Raw genomic sequence first — 20,849 nt, forward strand, 5'->3', positions numbered from 1 at the left:
TATGAAAAACCCAAATAAAAAAATTAAACAATAAGGCAACATACAACAAACAATGACTGAGCTATTGGAACAGAATGGCAATTCCCCACTGGATCCAAGGAGAGCCTTGTGTCTTCCCCCTGCCCTAAGAGACTGAAAATGAAGGTTACCAGACCACTGCATTCCATAACTCTCCATTCCCTGGGCCCCGACTCCCTTTCTCCCTCCCACACCCTCCACCCAACAAAACCCCCCAATAATCCCCCGCCTCCAATGTCAGACCGAGCACAGAGCAAATCCAGCTCCTACTCCTGAGTCTCTCCCCTTCAAGATGGTCCCTATCCAAAGAGTTCACAATCCCAGCTGCCTGCCAGAGCCCATGGGATCTGTCTCACTGCCCTGCCTGCTGATCTCGATGCTAGCAGATGCTTTTCCCTTGCAGGAGGGGAGAAGAAGCGCTGGTGCACTCTGCAGATTGGTCTACTCCCCCAACACCCCACTCACACTACGTGTGACATTACCTAGGGTACAATCTGGACTGCAGCTGTGTCCTCTCGGCAATCCAGCCTGGGATGCCTTTTACACTGCTTTGCTGTGAGAACTACCACTCCTCGTGCTGCTCATGCACAGCAAAATCACTCCCAGCTATGTTACATTAATGCTCTGCCAGGGACTCATGCATTGTATTGCACAGTGACACCAGAAAATTCCCAGTCCCTGCCTGGTCCCTCAGAAATGTGCCAGCACAGGGGTGGACAATGAAAGCTCCTAGAAGGTCCATCTTTTCATCAAAAGAAAATGATATGCACAGACACTGTTATCTCAAGTGGTGGTTCCCAAACACTTCAATCCAAACACACTGGTTTAGATAAAACTATAGAATGAGTTTATTAACTACAGAAAGGTAGATTTTAAGGGACTACAAGTAATGAGGCATAAAAGTCAGAATTGGTTACAAGAAAATAAAAGTAAAACACAATGAATGCCTAACTTAAGAAGCTAAGTGAATTCAAAGCAAAGTCTCTCTTCTCACGTTTCAATGGTCTTACAGGCTGAATTTCTTTCAGTCTGGGTCCCTTACCCTATCCAGTAATGCTGCCTTTGTTCTTCAAGTGTTGTCAATGCCATAGGGTGTCTGCTCTCCCTTCCTATAGTTCTTTCTATTCTTCGAGAATCATCTCCAGCTGAGATTCAGGAAGTAGAAAGTATGTAGACGGGAACCCCAAGCTCTTTCTTTGTCAAGATGTAAATTTTTCACTCACATACTCTTTCCTGCTGAAGAGTGGCCATTTAACCAGGTGCTGATGCATTTGATTTAATAGACACCTGGCTGAAGAATCAGATTCCTTTGGTCTCTGAGGGACTGGTGTGTGACTGTTCCCTGTCATAGTAATACCATACAGAGGAATCTTATCACTTTACATGTAATGTTGACACACATATTTTACCAGGATAATAATGATCAACAAATTAAGAGTTTTCAAATGATACCACACAAGGCATACTTTGTACAAAAATTATCATATTCCAGTAAAGGGGTGAACATAGGGATACATACTGCCACAGAGTCCCAATGTTTGGGAGAAAAAAGAACCCTGAATCTGTACAAGGGAGAGAAGCCCCCACTTCTTGGAAAGCCCCCAAGTTCTGTAAAAATTGGTAGAGCCCCTGAGGTATTTTGGAGGCAGGAAGAGAGGAGCTCCCAATGGTTTTGTAAAAGGGGTGAAGATCAGGGTAACAGACTGTCACACTATGAAGCCAAGGAAGTTACTTTTAAAAAGTCAATTAAGAAAAGCTTAGATTCTATAGAATCTGAGTATGTGATGCAGCAACAAAAATACATCACATGATCAGGGGTTTGACATCACAGCTTTAAGGGGAAATTAATTCCCACTTAACACCTCTTACACCATTAAGATTTCTGTAAGAGAATCAAAAACTGTTTCAAGATTTGTTAATCCTCTATACGGCCTTGTGTTTCAGATTCTTAAATATTTATCAATCACAGAAGCCAATATGTAGCCATGCTTAACAGCAAAACAAGTCCAATCTCCCAGTGCAACACAAAAATATACCACAGAAATTCTGCAATCCCAGTCAATACTTTGGAGGTGTATGTATGGCGCTGAGATAGAAGCAATGCCACCCAGCTTCGCTTTGCACCTGGGCTCTCATGGCTCAATGCTGTATAATGCACAATTGACAAACCAGGTTTTATCTTCTGCAAAACGTCCAGCTCCTTGGTTGTTCTTTCATCTATGTGGTTTTCAGACAAGCTGTGAAAACAAAAATGAACCATGACAAAAAACTATCAACCTAAAGCCAAGATTGTAATTATTTATCAACAATATAATTCAAATGAATCTTAATAGATAGGCTGACCATATTTCCCAAAGGGAAAACAAGACACTGTGTGGGGCAGTGCTGGCCCGAGTCACTCTCCCGAGTACCCACCACCACCAGGGCCGGATTAACTCTCCTGTGGGCCCGGGGCTATTATATTTATGGGGCACCCAGGCCAGGACAAGGGGTTGGGGTGCAGGAGAGGGTGTGGGATCTGGGAGGGAGTTTGGGTGCAGTAGAGGATTCTGACCTGGGCCAGGGGGTTGGGGTGCAGGAGGGGGTGTGAAGTGCAGGCTCTGGCCAGGAGGTGCTTACCCCAGGTGGCTCCTAGCCGGCGGTGCAGCATGGCTCAGGCAGGCTGCCTGCATGCTGGGACCCCACGCCACTCCTAGAGGCCGCCGGATGCTGTCATGTCTTTGCGCACACCGGAGGCAGTGTCTCTGTGTGCTACCCACACCCACAAGCACTGCCCCCGCAGCTCCCATTGGCTGGTTTCCCAGCCATTGGGACCCGCAGAGATGGTGCTGGGAGTGGGAGCAGCATGGGGAGACATGCTGTCCCCCTTCCCCCCCCCACCCGCCAGGGGCTCACAGAGACGTGCCACTCAGGTGCATGCCACTCCCAGCCACTTCTGGGAGTGGCATGGGGCCATGGCATGCAGGCAGCCTGCCTGAGCCCTTTATTTTTGCAGAGGCCCCATAGCCAGAGGCCCTGGGCTGCAGTACCTAAAGCACCTGCATTAATCCAGCACTGCCCACCACCCACACGGGGCTAGCATCCCTGCTTGCCCAAGTCCTGTCCCCCCAACCAGCTCCCGCACAAGGTTGGAGCTGGCATCGCTGCTCGCCCAAGCCCTGCCTGCGCCCCACATGAGGCTGGAGCTGGCATCACTGCTCATCTGAGAAGGGCCCAGTACAAATTTGTAACACGGGCCCTCTCCCATACACATACCACAATCCCACATCCCATACACGCAATCTCATGAACCATTAAAAAAGTTTGTTTTAATTCTGAAATTACTGTTACATATTCTACGTTTCTGAAAATGCCCCCCACCCTTTGCTATTTTTGTTTAACATAACACCCAGCCTGATAGTCCTACAAGTTTGCTGACTATTTTGTAACTTTGTGGTCATTATAAAGCTATTATATCCTGTTGATGTCTTGATTTTTTTTTGTTCTAATGGACCAACATCACTGCAAACGTTTTATAATTAGGTCAATTAACTTTAAAGCTTCATTTTAATGGCCTTTTTCATTGCAAAATCATGAATTAGCCCCCCAAAGTCAATTTCTCTTGCAAGTTCACTCTCAATAGATAAGATAGCTAGGTGACTTAACATTTCCTGTCCCATTGTAGAACACCTGCAGTTTTTGATGAGTGCTAGCTTGCTGAAACTTCTTTCAGCTTCTGCCACAGTCACTGGCAGTGTGCGAAAAATCCATAGAGCTATGCACACTTCACTGAAAATTAATTGCAATTTTTTTTAAATCTCATTTAATAAGATATGTGGGGGTGGTTCATATTATTTTCCAAAAGTAGACTTGAAGATTTTTTTTTCAGGTGCAACATTTCAAAAGGAAAATTCTCAGAAAGATCTGTAGAATACTTTTGAAGTAGCCATTTTGAAGCTTCTTCCAGGCAAGAATACTGTGGGAGACCGTATCAAAAGCTTTGCTAAAGTCAAGATATATCACATCAACCACTTTCCCCATATCCACAGAGCCAGTTATCTCATCATAGAAGGCTATCAGGTTTCTTAGGCATGACTTGCCCTTGGTGAATCGATGTTGACTGTTCCTGATCACCTTCCTCTCCTCCAAGTGCTTCAAAATGAATTCCTTGAGGACCTGCTCTATGATTTTTCCAGGGACTGAAGTGAAGCTGACTGGTCCATAGTTGCCCAGGTTCTTTTTTTCCCCTCTTTAAATATGGGCACTATATTTGCCTTTTTCCAATCGTCCGGGACCTTCCCCGATTGCCACGAATTTTCAAAGATAATGGGCAATGGCTCTACAATCACATCAGCCAACTCCCTCAGCACCCTTGGATGCATTAGGTCTGGCCCCATGGACTTGTGCATGTCCAGCTTTTCTAAATAGTCCAAACCTGTTCTTTCACCACTGAGGGCTGCTCACCTACTTCCCATGCTGTGTTGCCCAGTGCAGCAGTCTGGGAGTTGCCCTTGTCTGTGAAGACCGAGGCAAAAAAAGCATTGAGTACTTCAGCTTTTTCCACATCATCTGTCACTATGTTGCCTCCCCCATTCAGGAAGGATCCCACACTTTCCCTGACCTTCTTCCTGTTGCTAACATACCTGTAGAAACCCTTCTTGTTACCCTTCACAGCTCCAATTGTACCTGGGCCTTCCTGATTACACATCTGCATGCTCTAGCAATATTTTTATACTCCTTGCTAGTCATCTATCCAAATTTCCACTTCTTGTAAGCTTCCTTTTTGAGTTTAAGCTCACCGAAGATTTCACTGTTAAGCCAAGCTGGTCGCCTGCTATATTTTCTATTATTTCTGCACTTCGGGATGGTTTGTTCCTGCAACTTCAATAAGGCTTCTTTAAAATACAACCAGCTCTCCTGACTCCTTGCCCCCACATATTAGCCTCCCAGGGGATCCTGCCCATCAGTTCCCTAATGGAGTCTAAGTCTGCTTTTCTGAAGTCCAGGGTCTGTATTTTGCTACTCTCCTTTCTTCCTTTTTTCAGGATCCTGTACTCAACCATCTCATGGTCACTACTGCCTAGGTTGCCACCCACTTCTACTTCCCCTACCAATTCTTTCTGTGATCTGGAGACTTCAGTTAGTTGTCCGAAGAAAGTCTCGTCTACCTCATCCTTCTGATCCAATGGTCTATAGCAGTGGTCTCCAAAGTGGGGTGCACGGCAGGAGGAGTGCTTTTCTTTTTTTTTTCTTTTCTTTTTTGGCGTTTCGGCAGTTCGGGCTGGAGTCCAAGCAGCTTTTTTTTTTTTTGCTTCAGCGCGGCAGGGGGTGCATGCTCAAAATTTTTTTACTGATACGGGTGCGCAATCAAAAAAGTTTGGAGACCACTGGTCTATAGCACATGCCTACCATGACGTCAGTCTTGTTGCTCTCGCCTCTAAACTTAAAACAAAGAATCTCAACAGGCTTTTCTCCAGCTTCAAACTGGAGCTCTGAGCAATCATTCTGCTCTCTTACATACAATGTAACAAGCCAGTCTCTTGGTATCTTTTCTCTCTTGTTGGAAGTCTTACACCTTTCTCCCATACCTGTCCTTCCTAAACAGTTTATACCCATCCATGACACTGCTCCAGTAGTGTGAACTGCCCCAACAAGTTTCTGTTATTCCAATTGCATCATAGTTCCTTGATTGTGCCAGGACTTCCAATTCTTCCTGCTTGTTTCCCAGGCTTCTTGCGTTCATGTAAATGCAGCTAAGAAAACTAGCCGATTGCCCTACTTTCTCAGTATGAATCAGGCTTCCCATCTTGTACCCTCCTCCTTGTGTTTTCTCCCGGTATCCCACTACCCCACTTACCTTGGGGCTTAGGTCACCATCCCCCGGCAAACCTAGTTTAAAGCCCCCCCCACTAGGTTAGCAAGTTTACCTTAACCTCTACAGTCATCCAGAGGAATGTTATGATGCTTCAAGCTGCCAATTAGCACTTCAGCTATCTGTTCTCCTTTTTTTAAATCAAAGTTGATAAACTTAAGAAACCTTTCTTTAATGTTAAATGTACCACTGTCTTTGTTGTGAACTACAAATCACTATATCAAAACGTTGTTCATGGTGAGAGGCATCAGAAGTAGCATCACATATGATAGAATAATAAATGGCCTTTTCTCTCTCTGCCAGGATGGCCTTCTGCATACTCTTACCACATAATTCAATAAACTCATTCTCACTCTCCCATAAGAGTGCACCTGTCCTTTCATTGTTCTGCCCTCTGTTTGCTTCTGTTTGATTTTAGTCAAATGGTCACAAGTGATGCTGTCATAATGAGCACAAATCTCAAGAGTTCCAAGAAAGTTACCATTTTGTGGGTCACCTATCAGATTATTTTCTCCTTGGAATGATAAACCTTATGAACCAAGAAATAAGGTAACATCCAACAATCTTTCCAATATTTCTTTCCATCTTGTAGCTTCTGTTAAAATTTGTTTTTGAATCTCACTGTCCACTCCATGTCCACCTGACAGTGACTGCTGTAATTGCTTCCACTGGCAGTAACAAGTTTTATATTCTATGCTCTTTTCATGTTCAGGAAGTTTAGTATATAGTTTATGCCATTTTTTCACAATTGGTGAATACCCTTCATTTTTTGCCAGCATACTGCATTGCTTATGCCTCCCTGCAGGAAATAGCCGACATGGAAAACAATACAGTGCTTGGTTGGTAGCACTCCGAACAAGCCAGTCTCTTGGTATCTTTTCTCTTTTGTTGGAAGTTTTACATCTGAGAAGAAATTCAGGAAAATTATGCTCACCAACCTGCTTTGGCATTGACTTGGCTAGCTTCTGCATTTCTTCAAAAGTCAGGACACCAGATAGAACAATTTTTTGATGGATAGAATCTGTTATGTTTTCAGGCCACAAGCCTGGATCTTTGAAAAGACAAGAATCAGATAGTGTAGCACTACTGTCTCCTGCTTCTTGTAAACCTTCTGAATGTGGTGGTGCTAATGGTCAGGGCCGGTTCCAGATTTTCTGCTGCCCCAAGCGGCAAAAAAAAAAAAAAGCCGATCAGTGGCACGGTCAATCTAGCCGCTCAATTCTTCAGCAGCAATTCGGCGGAGGGTCCTTCTCTTCCTCTTTGACCTGCCGCCGAGGCACCTGCCACTGAATTACCGCCAAAGACACGGACGGCCCGCCCGAATATTTGTATTGGCCGCCCCAAGTACCTGCTTCCTTAGCTGGTGCCTGGAGCTGGCCCTGCTAATGGTGATACTACCTGACTATCTTCAAGCATTAGACTTGAGTCACATGCTGCACGTTCTGGCAACTTTTCTTTGTCATAAATTGCCAGTGCCACACAGACACAGTCTTTATATTGAAATAATTATCATCTTGATTTTGTTCATCTGCTTCCCTAATTAGTATATTGCCTGACTGCAGAAAGGCCTTGTCTGTTTTGAAAAACTGGAGGATAGATTGGTTTCCTTTAGCTTCTTTTAGTTCCCTTTTCTTTTATACCTTACAGTTCAGGCTGCCTGGTTTGTATTTATAGCCAGCAGTATGGGGTGTGTGTGTGACTGTGAGTGAATTAGACACTTACTCACATATATTTTGGGTCTGCAAATACTACCAGAAGCAGCAGCAGCACTGGCTCCCACTGTCTTATGGTGCTTTGCTTTGCCCCTTCCACCAGCTGTCCCTCCCTCCTGCCTATGCACAAGAAATCTGGGACTGGTAGTTCTTGATCTTGGTATGATAGACGATGTCACATAGAGGAGCACAAATCTCTTTGTCTCTCAGACTCAAACTACCAGTCCTAGTTTAACTGCACAAGCTACACACTCTGTATTCTAGAGAAGGGCCTGGGCTGCGCCAGCAGGCCCAGCAACTCCCTGTTCAGAATGTGGCTTGAAATTGCTCTAACACACTGCTTCTGATTGGCTCCAGCAAATCTCACAAGATCTGGACAATAGATACATAGATACATGGAAATAAGTTTCTATAAGTATCCTCAGGCATGAGCTACAATTTAGCCTAATTTTTTTCCTCATGGTAATGGGGGTGGCAGCCTGGGCTGGGCCGTCCAGGGCCTCCGGACCCAGTAAAGTTTACCCTTTTTTCCCCATGCGGGGGCCCTGCGCCCAAGCCCTACCTCCTGCCCCCTGCACGGGGGTGGCATTGCTGCTCGCCTCTCTTCACATGACTCGGCACTGATCAAGTTGGCAAGAGCAAATGGGACAAATGCCAAAAAAGTTGGGACGGTCAGGACAGGGCTTAAAAAAAGGGATTGTCCGAGCCAAAATGGGATGTATGGTCACCCTATTAAGAGTACTGTAATTTTAAAACCACAGATGCCAGGAAAGTCAGTGCTAAAGTTACAGTAAGAAAAGACAAATTTGGAAAGTACAGAAATGCAGAATTAAAATCCCACAACAACACTAACTCTGCCTCCTAACCCCTGCCATCCTGTGCACCCTCCATGTCAGGTAGATGTGTGTCAAAAAGCAACACCAAGTAACATGTTAAATCTCAGACAATTTGGTAGTTCAACCAGGAATATCTCAAACCCCACGTCACTGTGGTGTTTTGTCAGCAGGCATCTTAAACCCCATCCAACACATGTCATGCAGCTGAATGTACCTAATCAACTGGCAAGGGAGAGGAGAAGTCAGACTTTACTGCAGTGGGGAGCTGGATCACTGTGGAGAGTGAATGGTCAAAACGGTTGTCAGACAGCCAGGGGCTGACAGGAGGAATGTCTATCAGGGAGTGGGATGGACTTGGAGAGATCTTTGATGTGTATAGGAAGAATCAAACCACTGCTTTGATTCCATTTAACGCTCTGGATTTACTGTACAAACATGAATGAATTTAGCCTCACAACACACCTGTGAGGTAGCTCAAAGGTAACCCCATTTCACAGATGAGGTAACTGAAGCACTAAGAGATGACATGTTCAAAAGCCTGTGCAGCCAAACCTGGCAGGATGGGCAGCTGCAAGGGTTTCCCTTTTGCTCCTCTGGAAGCTCAGAGTGTTTTTTAAAAGAAGGGGGAGAGGGGACATTAGTCATACATCAGGGGTCTGGGGGGAGTATGGAAGAAAAAGACAGAACAGAGTGTTGGTAAGGGTACAACTACTCATTTTGAATTTTCAAAGCCCAAGCAGGGCTTCCATGTTCCCAGGCAGGTGCTGTTCTCATCACAAGAGACATGGAACTAACTCAGAAGGTGCAAGCTCACACCCTCAGCTCCTGGCCATGAATTAGTGCAGACAGGATGCTCCATAAGGAGACCCCACTGCACACTGATTACCAAGGCACAAAACTCACTGGACAATCACAGCTGCACAAGGAGTCAGGGCACTATGGAGAAGGACACAGATAGAGCAACTGTGGACTCATGGAAGAGAATTAGACAGAATGAGGGGAGAGGAGCCAGAGAGGAGCAGCGCACACCACTGGGGTTGAAGGGATGCAAGGACAGAGAGTGAGGAGAGGCCTATGAGGAAAAGAAAGATAGTCACCTTCTCATAACTGTTGTTCTTCAAGATGTGTTTTGTTCATGTCCTTTCCAATCAGGTGTGTGCACGCTCATGTGCATGATTGCTGGAAGATTTTTCCTCTAATAGCTAGCTGGAGGGTTGGCCTGGGAGCCCCCTGGAGTTGTGCCTTTATGGCGCTCAATATAGAGCCCTGCCGACCTGCCACCCCCTCAGTTCCTTCCTGCCGGCTACTCGGACAGAGGGGTAGGAGGGTGGGTATTGGAATGGACATGAACAACATATCTCGAAGAACAACAGTTATGAGAAGTTGAGTAACCGTTTTTTCTTCTTCGAGTATTTGTTCATGTCGATTCCAATCAGGTGACTCACAAGCTCGAGTTCAGGTGGTGGGGTTGGAGTCTTCTATTGATTGGAGCACTGCTCTCCTGAAGACCGCATCATCTCTGACCTGCTGGGTGATCACATAGTGTGTGGTGAAAGTGTGGATGGAAGACCATGTCACCCCTCTGCAGATTTCCTGAGTAGGGATCTGTGCCAGGAATGCTGTGGATGACACCTGTACCCTGGTGGAGTGCGCAGTGAGAGGAGTTGCAGGCACTCCTGTGAGATTGTAGCACTCACGATTACAGGACGCTATCCATGACAAAATGCGCTGAGAGGACACGTCTGACCTTTCATTTGGTCTGCCACTGCGACAAATAGCTGGACCAATGTTTTGAATAGTTTCGTTCTCTCAATGTAAAAGGCCAGAGCCCTGCAGACATCCAGAGACTGGAACCTCTTCTCCCTGCTGCTAGAATGCGGCTTAGGGTAGAACACCGGGAGAAAGATGTCCTGGTTGATGTGAAACTGCAACACAACCTTCGGGAGGAAGGCAGAGTGAGGTCTGAGCTGCACCTTGTCCTTAGAGAACATGGTGTAGGGAGGTTCTAATGTTAGGGCCCTGAGCTCGGATACCCTCCTGGCTGAAGTTATCGCTACCAGGAACGCCACCTTGTAAGAGAGGTAGAGCAGTGAGCATGTTGCTAACAGTTCGAAGGGCAGCCCCATTAGCCTAGAGAGGACCAGATTGAGGTCCCAGGAGGGAACAGGTTGGCGGACGTGGTGGTACAGCCTGTCCAGTCCTTTTAAAAATCAGTTGACCAGGGGCTTAGTGAAAACCGTGAGGTGAAGGGCCTCAAGGTTCAGATGTTGAAGCGGACAGTGATCTTGTGTCAGGTCCGGCCAGAGTGGTAGCGGGAGCGGAGCCACTACTGATATCTCTAAGAGAGATGTGTGCCAGTGCTGACAGGGCCAGGCTGGTGCTATCCATATGACCTGCACTTGGTCCTTCCAGATCTTGAGGAGTACCTTGTGAACGAGCGGTATAGGCGGAAAGGCATACAGAAGATGGTGTCCCCATGGGATGAAGAATGTGTCCATGCTGGAGCCCAGGCTGTGATTCTGGAAGAAGCTGAACTGCTGGCACTGCCTGTTGCATCGCGTGGTGAATAAATCTATCTGGGGAAAGCCCCACCTCTAGAAGATTGAATTGCAACCTCCAGGCAAAGGGACCACTCGTGGCCATGAAACGACCTGTTGAGGCAGTCTGCCAGCTCGTTCTGTACCCCAGGGAGGTACAACATTTGCAGGTGTATTGAATGTTCTATACAGAGGTCCCACAACATGACGGCTTCTCGGCACAGGGGAGAGAAGAGTGCACCCCCATTTGCTGATATAGAACATTGCTGTTGTATTGTCTGTCATGACTGATACACAATGACCTGTTAGGTGTGTTCAAAAAGCCTGGCATGCTATGGGTACCACCATTAGCTCACTGATGTTTATGTGGAGAGTGAGATCTGCCTGAGACCAGAGACCTTGAGTCCTGCGGTCTCCCAGATGAGCTGCCCATCCCAAGTCTGATGTGTCCGTCACTAGCAACAGAGACGGACATGGAGCAGTGAAGGGAACCCCGAGCAAACCTCCTGAGGGCGCGTCCACCACAGTAGAGAATCAAGGACCGGGTGAGGCAGGGTCACGATTCTGTGATGATAGACTCCCGAAGAAAGTTTTCTGTGGGGAGCTGAAACTCAGAAAGGGCAGGAGGGCTGATCAAAGAAAATGTTTCAAAGACACCTTTAAGCAGAATCTGACCTTATGTGGAATAAATATTGACAACTTTGAAGACATAGCCAAGGACAGACCTGAATAAAGAGCTACTATCAATAATGGTTGTAAACACTTTGTGAAAGACAGACGAGAAAAACATATTGAAAAAAAGTGGCCAAGTGTCATGGAAAGTCTTCCATGGGAGCCTGCACATTCCTGTGTGACATCTGTTTGTGATCTTGCTCCTCACAGATCAGGCTAACATGAGAACGCGTAATGCTGTGACATCATCAGGTATGACAGACAGCCACAAATGTGTTTCCAATAGATTTAGCAACAATTGGTTTGTTTGGTGATAGAAAGGAAATAACACTGCTACTGTGTGCAGTACACAATGGGAGAGGTTAACCCAATTGCACCTTTGTATTATTTGATGAATGTTTTGAAACCCAGATAAATTTAGTTTTTAAAAAAACTGTTTTGTAAAGATTTCACTAGTCAAAAATCAACCAAAATTCTACAAATTTGCTGTTTAGAAAAACTTTCCCCATTCCCCATGCTCCAAAAAAATATGCTCACCTTTTTGCTAGAAAACCCCCCTCAAAAAACAAAAACTATTTTGGTTTTCAGTTGAAAATTTTTGGGTTTTGTGTGTTCTGTCTTCTGAAGAAAGACTGACAATTTGAGAGGAAAGTAGATATTTTATGTGCAAATTTTCATTTAGGTCTAAACTCAATTTTCCGTCAAAGAAATTTTTGACAGATAATGCCCGCCATTGCGGCATATTGAAAAATAACATTTCCATCCTTTGGGAAATGCCACTATTCTGACATTTTTTTTATATCCCAAATTGCAGAGGTCAAAATATTGAAGCTTTTCACATACAAAACATTCAGAAAATAATTGATTTGAGAATGTTGAAAAGTTTTGGTCTTACATTTTTCATCTAAATGAAACATCAACATTACTGCATCAAAACATCCTGCATCGGTTCAGGTTGACATTACTGAATGTGTCTGCCAGAGCTGCTGTTGTGTCTCTTGGGATCCCTCTGCCTCCCTTTGCCTCACTGGCATGAGCACCATGGCCTGACTGTCTACCATGATGCGCCACAATCTAATCCTGTGATTGAGCTCTGCACTGCACACCCATCATGGGGGACATATACTGGCAGGGGAATGCAGCCCATATGTGAGAATGGGGGTGATGAGGAAACCAAACTACAATTCCCATGGGGCACTGCGGCAGTTCAGACAGACGCAATGATTAACATTGACCTGACCTGAAATGAAATGTTTTGATTTTATTTTCCTGACAACAACAAAAAAGTCAAAAGACTTCGCAAAAATCAATCTTTTTCCATAGAAAATTTCATTCAGAGGAAACCAAATTTTCTATCAAAAATATATCAGTGGGAAATTCCAGATCAGCTCTAGTAACCGCTGTCTGAACACTTGAGGAGACACTGTCCTGAAAATCTTACATCTCATGAGAAACAGACACAGGGGAGAATTCTCCCTCCTTCTACAGCTACAGCACCAAACAGGGCAGCATTGTGCCAGTCACAGGCTGCTTTGTGCAACCCCATGTGTAGGAGGTGGGAGGAGGCAGGTTGCATAAGTTACACTGTCGGCTGTTTCAGGCCCTGACTAGCCTGGAACCAGAATGGCACAAAGGTGGCTTAAAGCTACTTTGTCCTCCTCCCCTCGGTTGCACTTGTGTGTGCAGCACCTCCTGGAGACACAGAACACACTCCCATCCTCAGCCCTTACAGATCAGCCCAATTCACCTCACTGGGCCATGCAGGCCACACGCGTCCCTAGGTGATTGGAAGCCCAGCACACACTGTGATGGATTCTTTTCCTACAGAAACCAGAAGTCACTTACTCGAGCTTCTGTAACTGGCAGTTTGGATGTTTCAGTCCTTCACACAGAAGCTTCACTCCTGAATAACTCAGGTTATTACCGCTCAGGTTCAACTCTCTCAGGGACTGGTTTGTGCTGAGCAGAGAGGAGAGAGCTCCACAGCAAGCATCAGTCAGATGGCAATCCCAAACCCTGCAGAGATGGAGATGGGCACAGTGAACAGACAGTGGAGTGACCAGATGTCCTGATTTTATAGGGACAGTCCCAATATTTGAGGCTTTCTCCTGAAGAAAATGTGTTTTCACATGGCTGTTATGAACATCTGTGTACAACCATAAGATTGAATGTACAAAACTCACATTTACCTGCCCAACTGTGTGTGCACACAATTCAGTGATTGTGTATCCAGTTGCTCCTGCAAATGCAGGTGATTTCATAAGTGAAAATAGGACCTCAAAATATTAGTACAAAATTAGAGCCCACTTTTGCAAAGGCTGGTCTAACAAGGAAAGTATCAAGGAACCCAGCAATTACTTACACTAATTTTTGCAGTTTACATCTGGCATGTTTCAGTCCTTCACACAGAACTTTAATACCTGAATCTCCCAGTTTATTCCCACTCAGCTCAAGCTCAGTCAGGGACTGGTTTGTGCTGAGTGCAGCAGCGAGATCCCCACAGCAAGCAGCTGTGAGATGGCACTGCCACAACCTGCAAAGTGAACAGAGAGAACAATTACCATCTCCTTCCATAAAGGTGTCAGTATTCACTTCACTTAGTGCAGTGCCACTTCCTTCTTTCTGGTAACTTGGTAGTTTCTGTGTCTATAAAGCCTTTATGCATGTCATCCAATGCATTTTAATTATTAAAATTAATTACATGATGAATTCCTGACTCAGATTGTATTTGTACACAATGCAAGAAGATTTTTGGAATATTTCAGATAGTGTCCCACAAAAATACCGAAATTAGATAATCATCTGATAATGTGACATTCACATTCTGTGCACATATTCCCACCTGCCAAGCTGTGATTGGCTGCTTTGGACATTGAATGTCCAATTGGGCATGTCTTGTGGAGTGGTCTCCCTTTTGACCTTGCATAGGACAGAAGAGTGCGCAGAATGGAAAGACAAAATCTCCTGTGGAAAGGAAGTTTCAGACTATTCAACCTCTGACACAAGAAACAATATGGAAAATAGGCACTTTAATGCTTAGCATGACACCCAGCAAAGAATTAACTGGGAGCATCAGGTATTTCAACTTGCAATCAAATTCTAAACACCTGTCAATAATGTTACACAGTGCACAACCCAGCAGAGGTCACAGACAGGGAAGATTCATATTGTGCTGTACAGTGGCCATGGTTAACAAGCTAAGTTCTTCTCTAAGAGCTTTGGTCAGCTCATTAGACTATTGGAGTGCATGACCAGTTCCCCTTCAGGTTTCTCGCTTACACCCAGTGTGACTGGTTCGGTCACAGAGACCCCCTTGAGACTGTCACTTGATGCACTGGGGTACCACTGAGAACAACCCTCCTGCCAGAACAGGCGCCCCTCCACTCCTGTCTTGCTGAGTCAGACACTCCAGCACAGATCCAGAGGTTGGGCCACACACCCCTGCAGTTCACAGAAACTGAGATTCACTCAGCCCAGGGGCTTCTCAGTTAACAGAGACTTTCCCAGCACCCAGTGTTCAGCCTTTCTGGGAGCCTGAACCCCAAATTAATCTGTATTACTCTGTATAAAGCTTATACAGGGGATATTCATAAAATGTCCACCCTCTATATCACTGATCGAGAGATATGCACAGCTGTTTTCCCACCCCCCAGGTATCAATTACTTACTCTGGGCTGATTAATAAACAAAAGTGATTTTATTAAGTATAAAAAGTAAGACTTAAGTGGTTTCAAGTAACAGACAGAACAAAGTAAGTCACTAAACAAAATAAAGCTTAACACGCAAGGCTAAGCTGATTATACTAAAAGAAATGTTAGCTTCTCACCCAAGTTGTTACTTCAGGTAAAATCCTTCTCAGACCAGATACCTTTTCTGACCTGGGTCCAGCCTGTTCTCACCCACCCCTGTGGTTACAGTCCTTTTGTTTCCAGGTGCTTGCAGGTATCCCTGTGGGGTGGGGAGGCCATCTCTTAAGCCAGCTGAAGACTCCTATTGTTTGCTTTCCCCACTTTATATAGAACTTCCCTAAGGTGGGAAACATTTGTTTGAAATCCCTCCCCTCTCTGGAAAAGTACCAGCTTCAAGATGGATTTCATTATCAGGTGACGTGGTCACATGTCACTGTAAGACCTCCTAGACTCCATTCTTCCTGGGTTGGCCCACAGGTACACAGGAAGGTTTTCAAGTAAACAGAGCCATTTACAGTTCATTGATTCTGAAGCACCCTTAATGGCTTCCACTTAATATGTTTACATCAGTGATACAAGTTTATATCTTATTCTCCTAACTCCAGACATAGAAATAATACGTGCAAACAAATTGGATGAACACACTCAGTAGATTATAAGCTTTCTAATGATATGTTACAAGAGACCTTTTGCAGAAAGCATATTCCAGTTACATCATATTCCCATTTATAAGCATATTTTCATAAAGCATTTGGAGTGCAACATCACACCCAGGATCCCTGATTCACTGTCTTATTTTTAAATGAAAACATTTTCAGTTGATTTTTAAAAAATAAACACAAAGCCATTGCATTTGAAACTAACAAAGTTTAAATGATTCTGAAATTTTCACAATGTTTCTTTCAGGTTTTTCGACCAGTTCCACTGCCAACCTTGCACCCACAGCCTGGGTCGAAGAGGGAAGAGAGCTCGACCCTGATTAGCAGCATCACTAGCACCCCTGACCCAGCTGAGGGCTATGACAAGGGTAGGTGAGATATAAGTGTAAGCCTCAGTTGTAAAACACCTCAGCTGGGCCAGGATGGCTAGAGATGATGAGTAAACAGAAGAGAGGAGAGAATAAGAACTGGTCAGTCCTCTTCCTTCTACATTAACAAATCTCATTGTCATGTAGAATCCCTCACACGATGGTCCAGAAATTAGCCCCATTTTCACTGCATATAAAATTGGATGTGAATTTTTAGTAAAGCTTTTCCCATCTCCTTCCCAAGCAGAATTAGCTGGGACAAGGGGCCGCTGACTAGGGAGTTACTTTGTTCACAAGCATGGATTTATTTAGGATAGAGGAGCCAGAGCACGCTGGTTTGTGGAGGAAAAGAAACCTGACAAGGGTGGGAGGAGAGAGGTAGGTTAGGAAATGGGGTAGATCGAAGGGATGGGGCTGAGCAGCAAGCAGGAGATCTTAGGCTTGGTCTATATGCAGATTTTGTCCTGGTGTAACTATGTCACATGGAGGAGTGTGATTTTCTTGTCAGAATTGTTATCTTGGTACAACACCTAGTGTGATCACCGTTACACGGGAATAAGTAATGCTGGTATCAAGCACATTTACACCTGTATAACTGTGTCCACTTGGGGGATGTGTCTGTCTTGGTAAAGTGGAGAGTGAGCTGGGGACTAGCAGGGAGAGGGAGGAGGCAGGTCAGACTGGATTTTAAGGGAAGGTTACAAGGCATCTGAGTTTGTGGCTATGGGATTCAATGAGAATGGAGAAGTCGAGCCGCTTGGCTAAGATGGTGGCAGAACTGAAGGAAGTCAGCACGGTGGCTGAACTCCCACCACTGATGCTCAGTGAAGGATCCATCAACACCACTTCCTGCCCTGCATGTGTTAACACATCCTTCTCCTCCTGAGTTTGCAAGACTGGATGGATCTCAGCATACGGAATTTATTACTGATTAATAAACATTTGCATTGCAGTAACATGTAGAGGCTTCAACCAGGTCTAGGCCCAGTGTCCCAGGTGCTGTACAAAAATATGACAGTCTCTGCCTCAAAGTGCTAACTGTCTGAAAGATGGGACATGGCAGGTGGGTGAAACAACACACAGAGATTAGTGAAAAAGTCATATACTAACAAAATACAGCGCTGGGTTACTTACAGCAGTATCTGCAGTTTACAGTGTGGATGTTTCAGTCCCTCACACAGATGTTTCAGTCCTGAGTCTCCCAGTGTGTTAGCACTCAGATCCAGCTTTTCCAGGGACCAGTTTGTAAAGAGCATCTTAGGGGAGAGGTGCTCGGGGAAAGCAGATGAGAGTTTGCAGCTGGACAAGCTGAAGGGAAGAAATGGACAGATCTAAGTTACCTCTGCACTGTAGGAAACAGTTACTAACCATGAATGGTGGGTGAACCCTCCATTCGGAGAGGCTAGCCCCCTGCCCAGCCTGAGGCTCACCCCTATCCCACCCCGCTGGAGCCAGAGTAGCCCCAAGCCTCCCATTGAGGTTTGAGACACACACCCCAGGTCCCGAGTTACCAGCCAGCTCCTGGCCACTGGCCAACCTGGGCCTCAAGCTCCGGGCCACTGGCCCGAGCCAAGCCCCCACCGGCTTTGGGGAAGAAGCGGAGCGAGGGCAGTGCCTCAGGGCAGAGCGTGGGTGGGGCCATGGCCTGGGTTTGGGGAGGTTTAGCCTCCCTTAGCCTATTATATCTGCTGTCCATGTTACTAACGGTTCTGTAACGGTTGTTCTTCAAGGTGTATTGCACATGCCCTTTCCACTTTAGAAACATCTGCAGGTCTAGTGCACCGCTGTCAGAGATTTTTCCATCAGCACATCCCTGCTACATCAGAGGTTTTCAGACTGTGCGGCATAGCTTGCTGGGGAGGCGTGACCAGGTTATCAGAGGATGCAAAGTCTTTATTGGTGCTGGACAGAGCCCCATGTTTAAAAATAAAATGTGCAGGGTGGCAGTGCTGTTCAGATTTGGCCTGGTCCCCTCTCAAATTTGAGTGAGTGGTGTTGTGACCTGGCACAGATGGTGGCAGCACCACTCACTCAAGTTTAGCTCGGCCAACCCCTGTCATCATTGGGTCAAACCTGAGTGGTGCTGTGAGCCCATGCACCAGATCACAAGGATTGCAGCAGGGGACTGAGCCCAGCTCCACAGGCACAGAAGCTGCTGTAGGGCAGTCTCCATCTCCAGCCCTGTGGCCCTAGGTCAGGGCCTTATCGCGCTCACCAGGAACAGGGGCTCGGAGAGGGGTGCACATGTGATGTGAATCTCTCAAGGGTAGCACAGCAAATATAACTTTGGGAACCTCTGGGCTATGTGATGCTATCGTCTCCTGTCACGGCTATGCTCGCTGCCCCGCTGTTCTCCCAGTCTCTGAGGGCATGTCTGTGCCAGTGGTGGAGGTGTAAAGTTCATATTGGGAAGATGTCAATGGCCAACTTTCACTGAGCTAGTGTGCTAAACATAGCAGTGTAGCCATGGCAAGGAGATGGGCGGGGCTAGCTACCCAGCTCACTGCGCCATTAACTCTCAGTATAGAGAAACCGTAATTAAGAACTGTAGTGTTTATAGTAGCTGCACAGAACCATAGTTTAGACAGGCCACCAGGGGGCCATACGTGAGAAGCATAAAAGTTGTCAGCTAGCAGGAAATGAAGGTCACTTGGTCACTTACCCTAGTGTCCCAAGTCTCTGCACATTCAACAATCACCCCCCCCCGTCCCCAGGAGACAATTTAAGGAAGAGAACGGAGGACATTTGTTCACTGAGGGGCAAATCCAGCACCTTTCCCAATGGCCACAGAGCGACCCTTTGTTCCTCTGTGCAGGGCACGCTGGGTGTGTGAGATGCTGTGCAGAGGGTGGGGCTCTCTCTCACCATTAGCATTAAGCTGAATTAGGCTCCATGAAGAAACTCCACAGCCACTCCCTGCCCTGGCTGAGGAGGATTCCACCACCTTGTGCATCAGCCCAGCACCTGGCCTACTTACTGGCTGGGGGCAGAGAAGAGGCTTTGACACATGGTTAATTTAGTTGTTTTGTGTCAAATGCAGTTTGAGTCTTTAGATGTTTACTATGATTTGCAGCTCAGAGATACACTTCAAATGGAATACAGAGTAATACCAGACAATGGGTAGAAATGCATTGCTGCCCAACTCGTGGCATAGCAGCAGTAACAAAATGGCTGTAAGAGAGAAGTTTGCTTACGATATTGTCTTCAGTTTACAGTTAGGATCCTTCAGTCCTTGACACAATGAGTATGCAGTTGAAGTTCTCAGATCTTTAATCCCTGGATTCCTAGAAGAGAGAATGGAGTTTTAAACATAATTTCTGAAAGACAGATTTCCCATCTCCTTTCCTGACGATGATGGGGTAGGTTTTATTCCACAACAGACATTTATTATCCTCTTTAAAAAGAAAACAAAGAGAAGCATCTGAAGACACCACAGTCCATTGTTCTGATGTCACGTTAGCTATTCATTCCTAACAGCCGTGTAACCCACACTAGCCCTGTGTAGCATTTGTCCCCCTCTAGTGGCTGGGCCATGTAAAACAAGGTTATGGGCGAGCTGCTGCTTTCGGTGAAAATCCTTCTTCACCTTTTCAGTTTGGCATGGGAGAAGGAATATATCCCAGAAAAATGGAAAAGAGGTTCTTAATCAAACTCCCTTAAAAAGAAGATTTGAATGATTGTAATAACTGGCACAAGATTACACTGCTTTCAGTCCCAGGGACAGTTTTCTGTGCAATCATCCTAAATCAGAACTAACAAAAAATGTGAATTTGAAGTAGATTAGTTAAAACACATTTAATTCCTATGTGGATGCTCTTATTCAGAATTAAAATGGCCTTTGGAAGTGAATTAAACTAAACCACATTAAGGCCACTTTAATTCTGCATAACAGTATCCACACAGGGATTTGATATAGTTTAACTAGTCCACTTAAAATCTATACCTTTAGTTAATTCAAATTAACTTTCCTGGATGTCCTCATGTAGACAAGCCTTTAAAAGCCTTAGATAGCAGACTTGGACAACAACAAACTGTTTTTTGCCCAGGTAGCACTTGTGTAGACCATAGAACAAAGTAATAAATGGCAGCTGCCAGTAGTCTTGAATTGTGTGCGTTTCCAAAAGGCATTTGACAGTCTAGTTAGGGAATCATGGTAGCAGAGAAAATCATTCACGTTATTATGTAAGCAGAGTCTGAATGAGGATCTCATTTGCATGGGCACACCCACCCTGCCTAGGTGCTGAGCATGATCCCCAGTCCCTTTGTTTTGGGGGCAGGAGTAATAAAGTGGTGTCATCCTGGTTGTGTGAATCAAGGACAGCAGAACTGTACTTCGCATTTCCTGACTGAGGGACTCGCTAGGCAGGGAACATGGATTCCAAAGCCCAGTGAGCTGAGAGAGGGTGGGGACAGGTACTTGTACCTGGTGGTGCGGGCCTTGCCTAAGGGCCCCAGACACCATTTAACCCTTCCTCTCTCCATTGTGTGATAACAGAGCTAATTTAAA

At 45.6% G+C, this 20,849-nt stretch overlaps 1 protein-coding gene across 1 annotated transcript in view; it reads right to left on the reverse strand.

Annotated features, from left to right (window-relative positions):
• Nucleotides 1–870: 870 nt before the first annotated feature.
• The window catches only part of LOC123368706 (NACHT, LRR and PYD domains-containing protein 3-like), a 40,320-nt gene continuing 20,341 nt past the window's right edge, over nt 871–20,849 (reverse strand). The window contains exons 8-13 of the mRNA XM_045013750.1: nt 19,537–19,626; nt 17,477–17,650; nt 13,989–14,159; nt 13,472–13,642; nt 2,188–2,255; nt 871–1,360 (exon numbers count right to left, since the gene is read on the reverse strand). Coding sequence (XP_044869685.1) covers nt 1,218–1,360; nt 2,188–2,255; nt 13,472–13,642; nt 13,989–14,159; nt 17,477–17,650; nt 19,537–19,626 — 817 coding nt within the window. The 3' untranslated portion in view covers nt 871–1,217. The remainder of the gene's footprint in view (nt 1,361–2,187; nt 2,256–13,471; nt 13,643–13,988; nt 14,160–17,476; nt 17,651–19,536; nt 19,627–20,849) is intronic.

The sequence above is a fragment of the Mauremys mutica genome, chromosome 4 (genome assembly GCF_020497125.1).
Source record: "Mauremys mutica isolate MM-2020 ecotype Southern chromosome 4, ASM2049712v1, whole genome shotgun sequence".
In the NCBI taxonomy this organism is placed as follows: Eukaryota; Metazoa; Chordata; order Testudines; family Geoemydidae; genus Mauremys; species Mauremys mutica.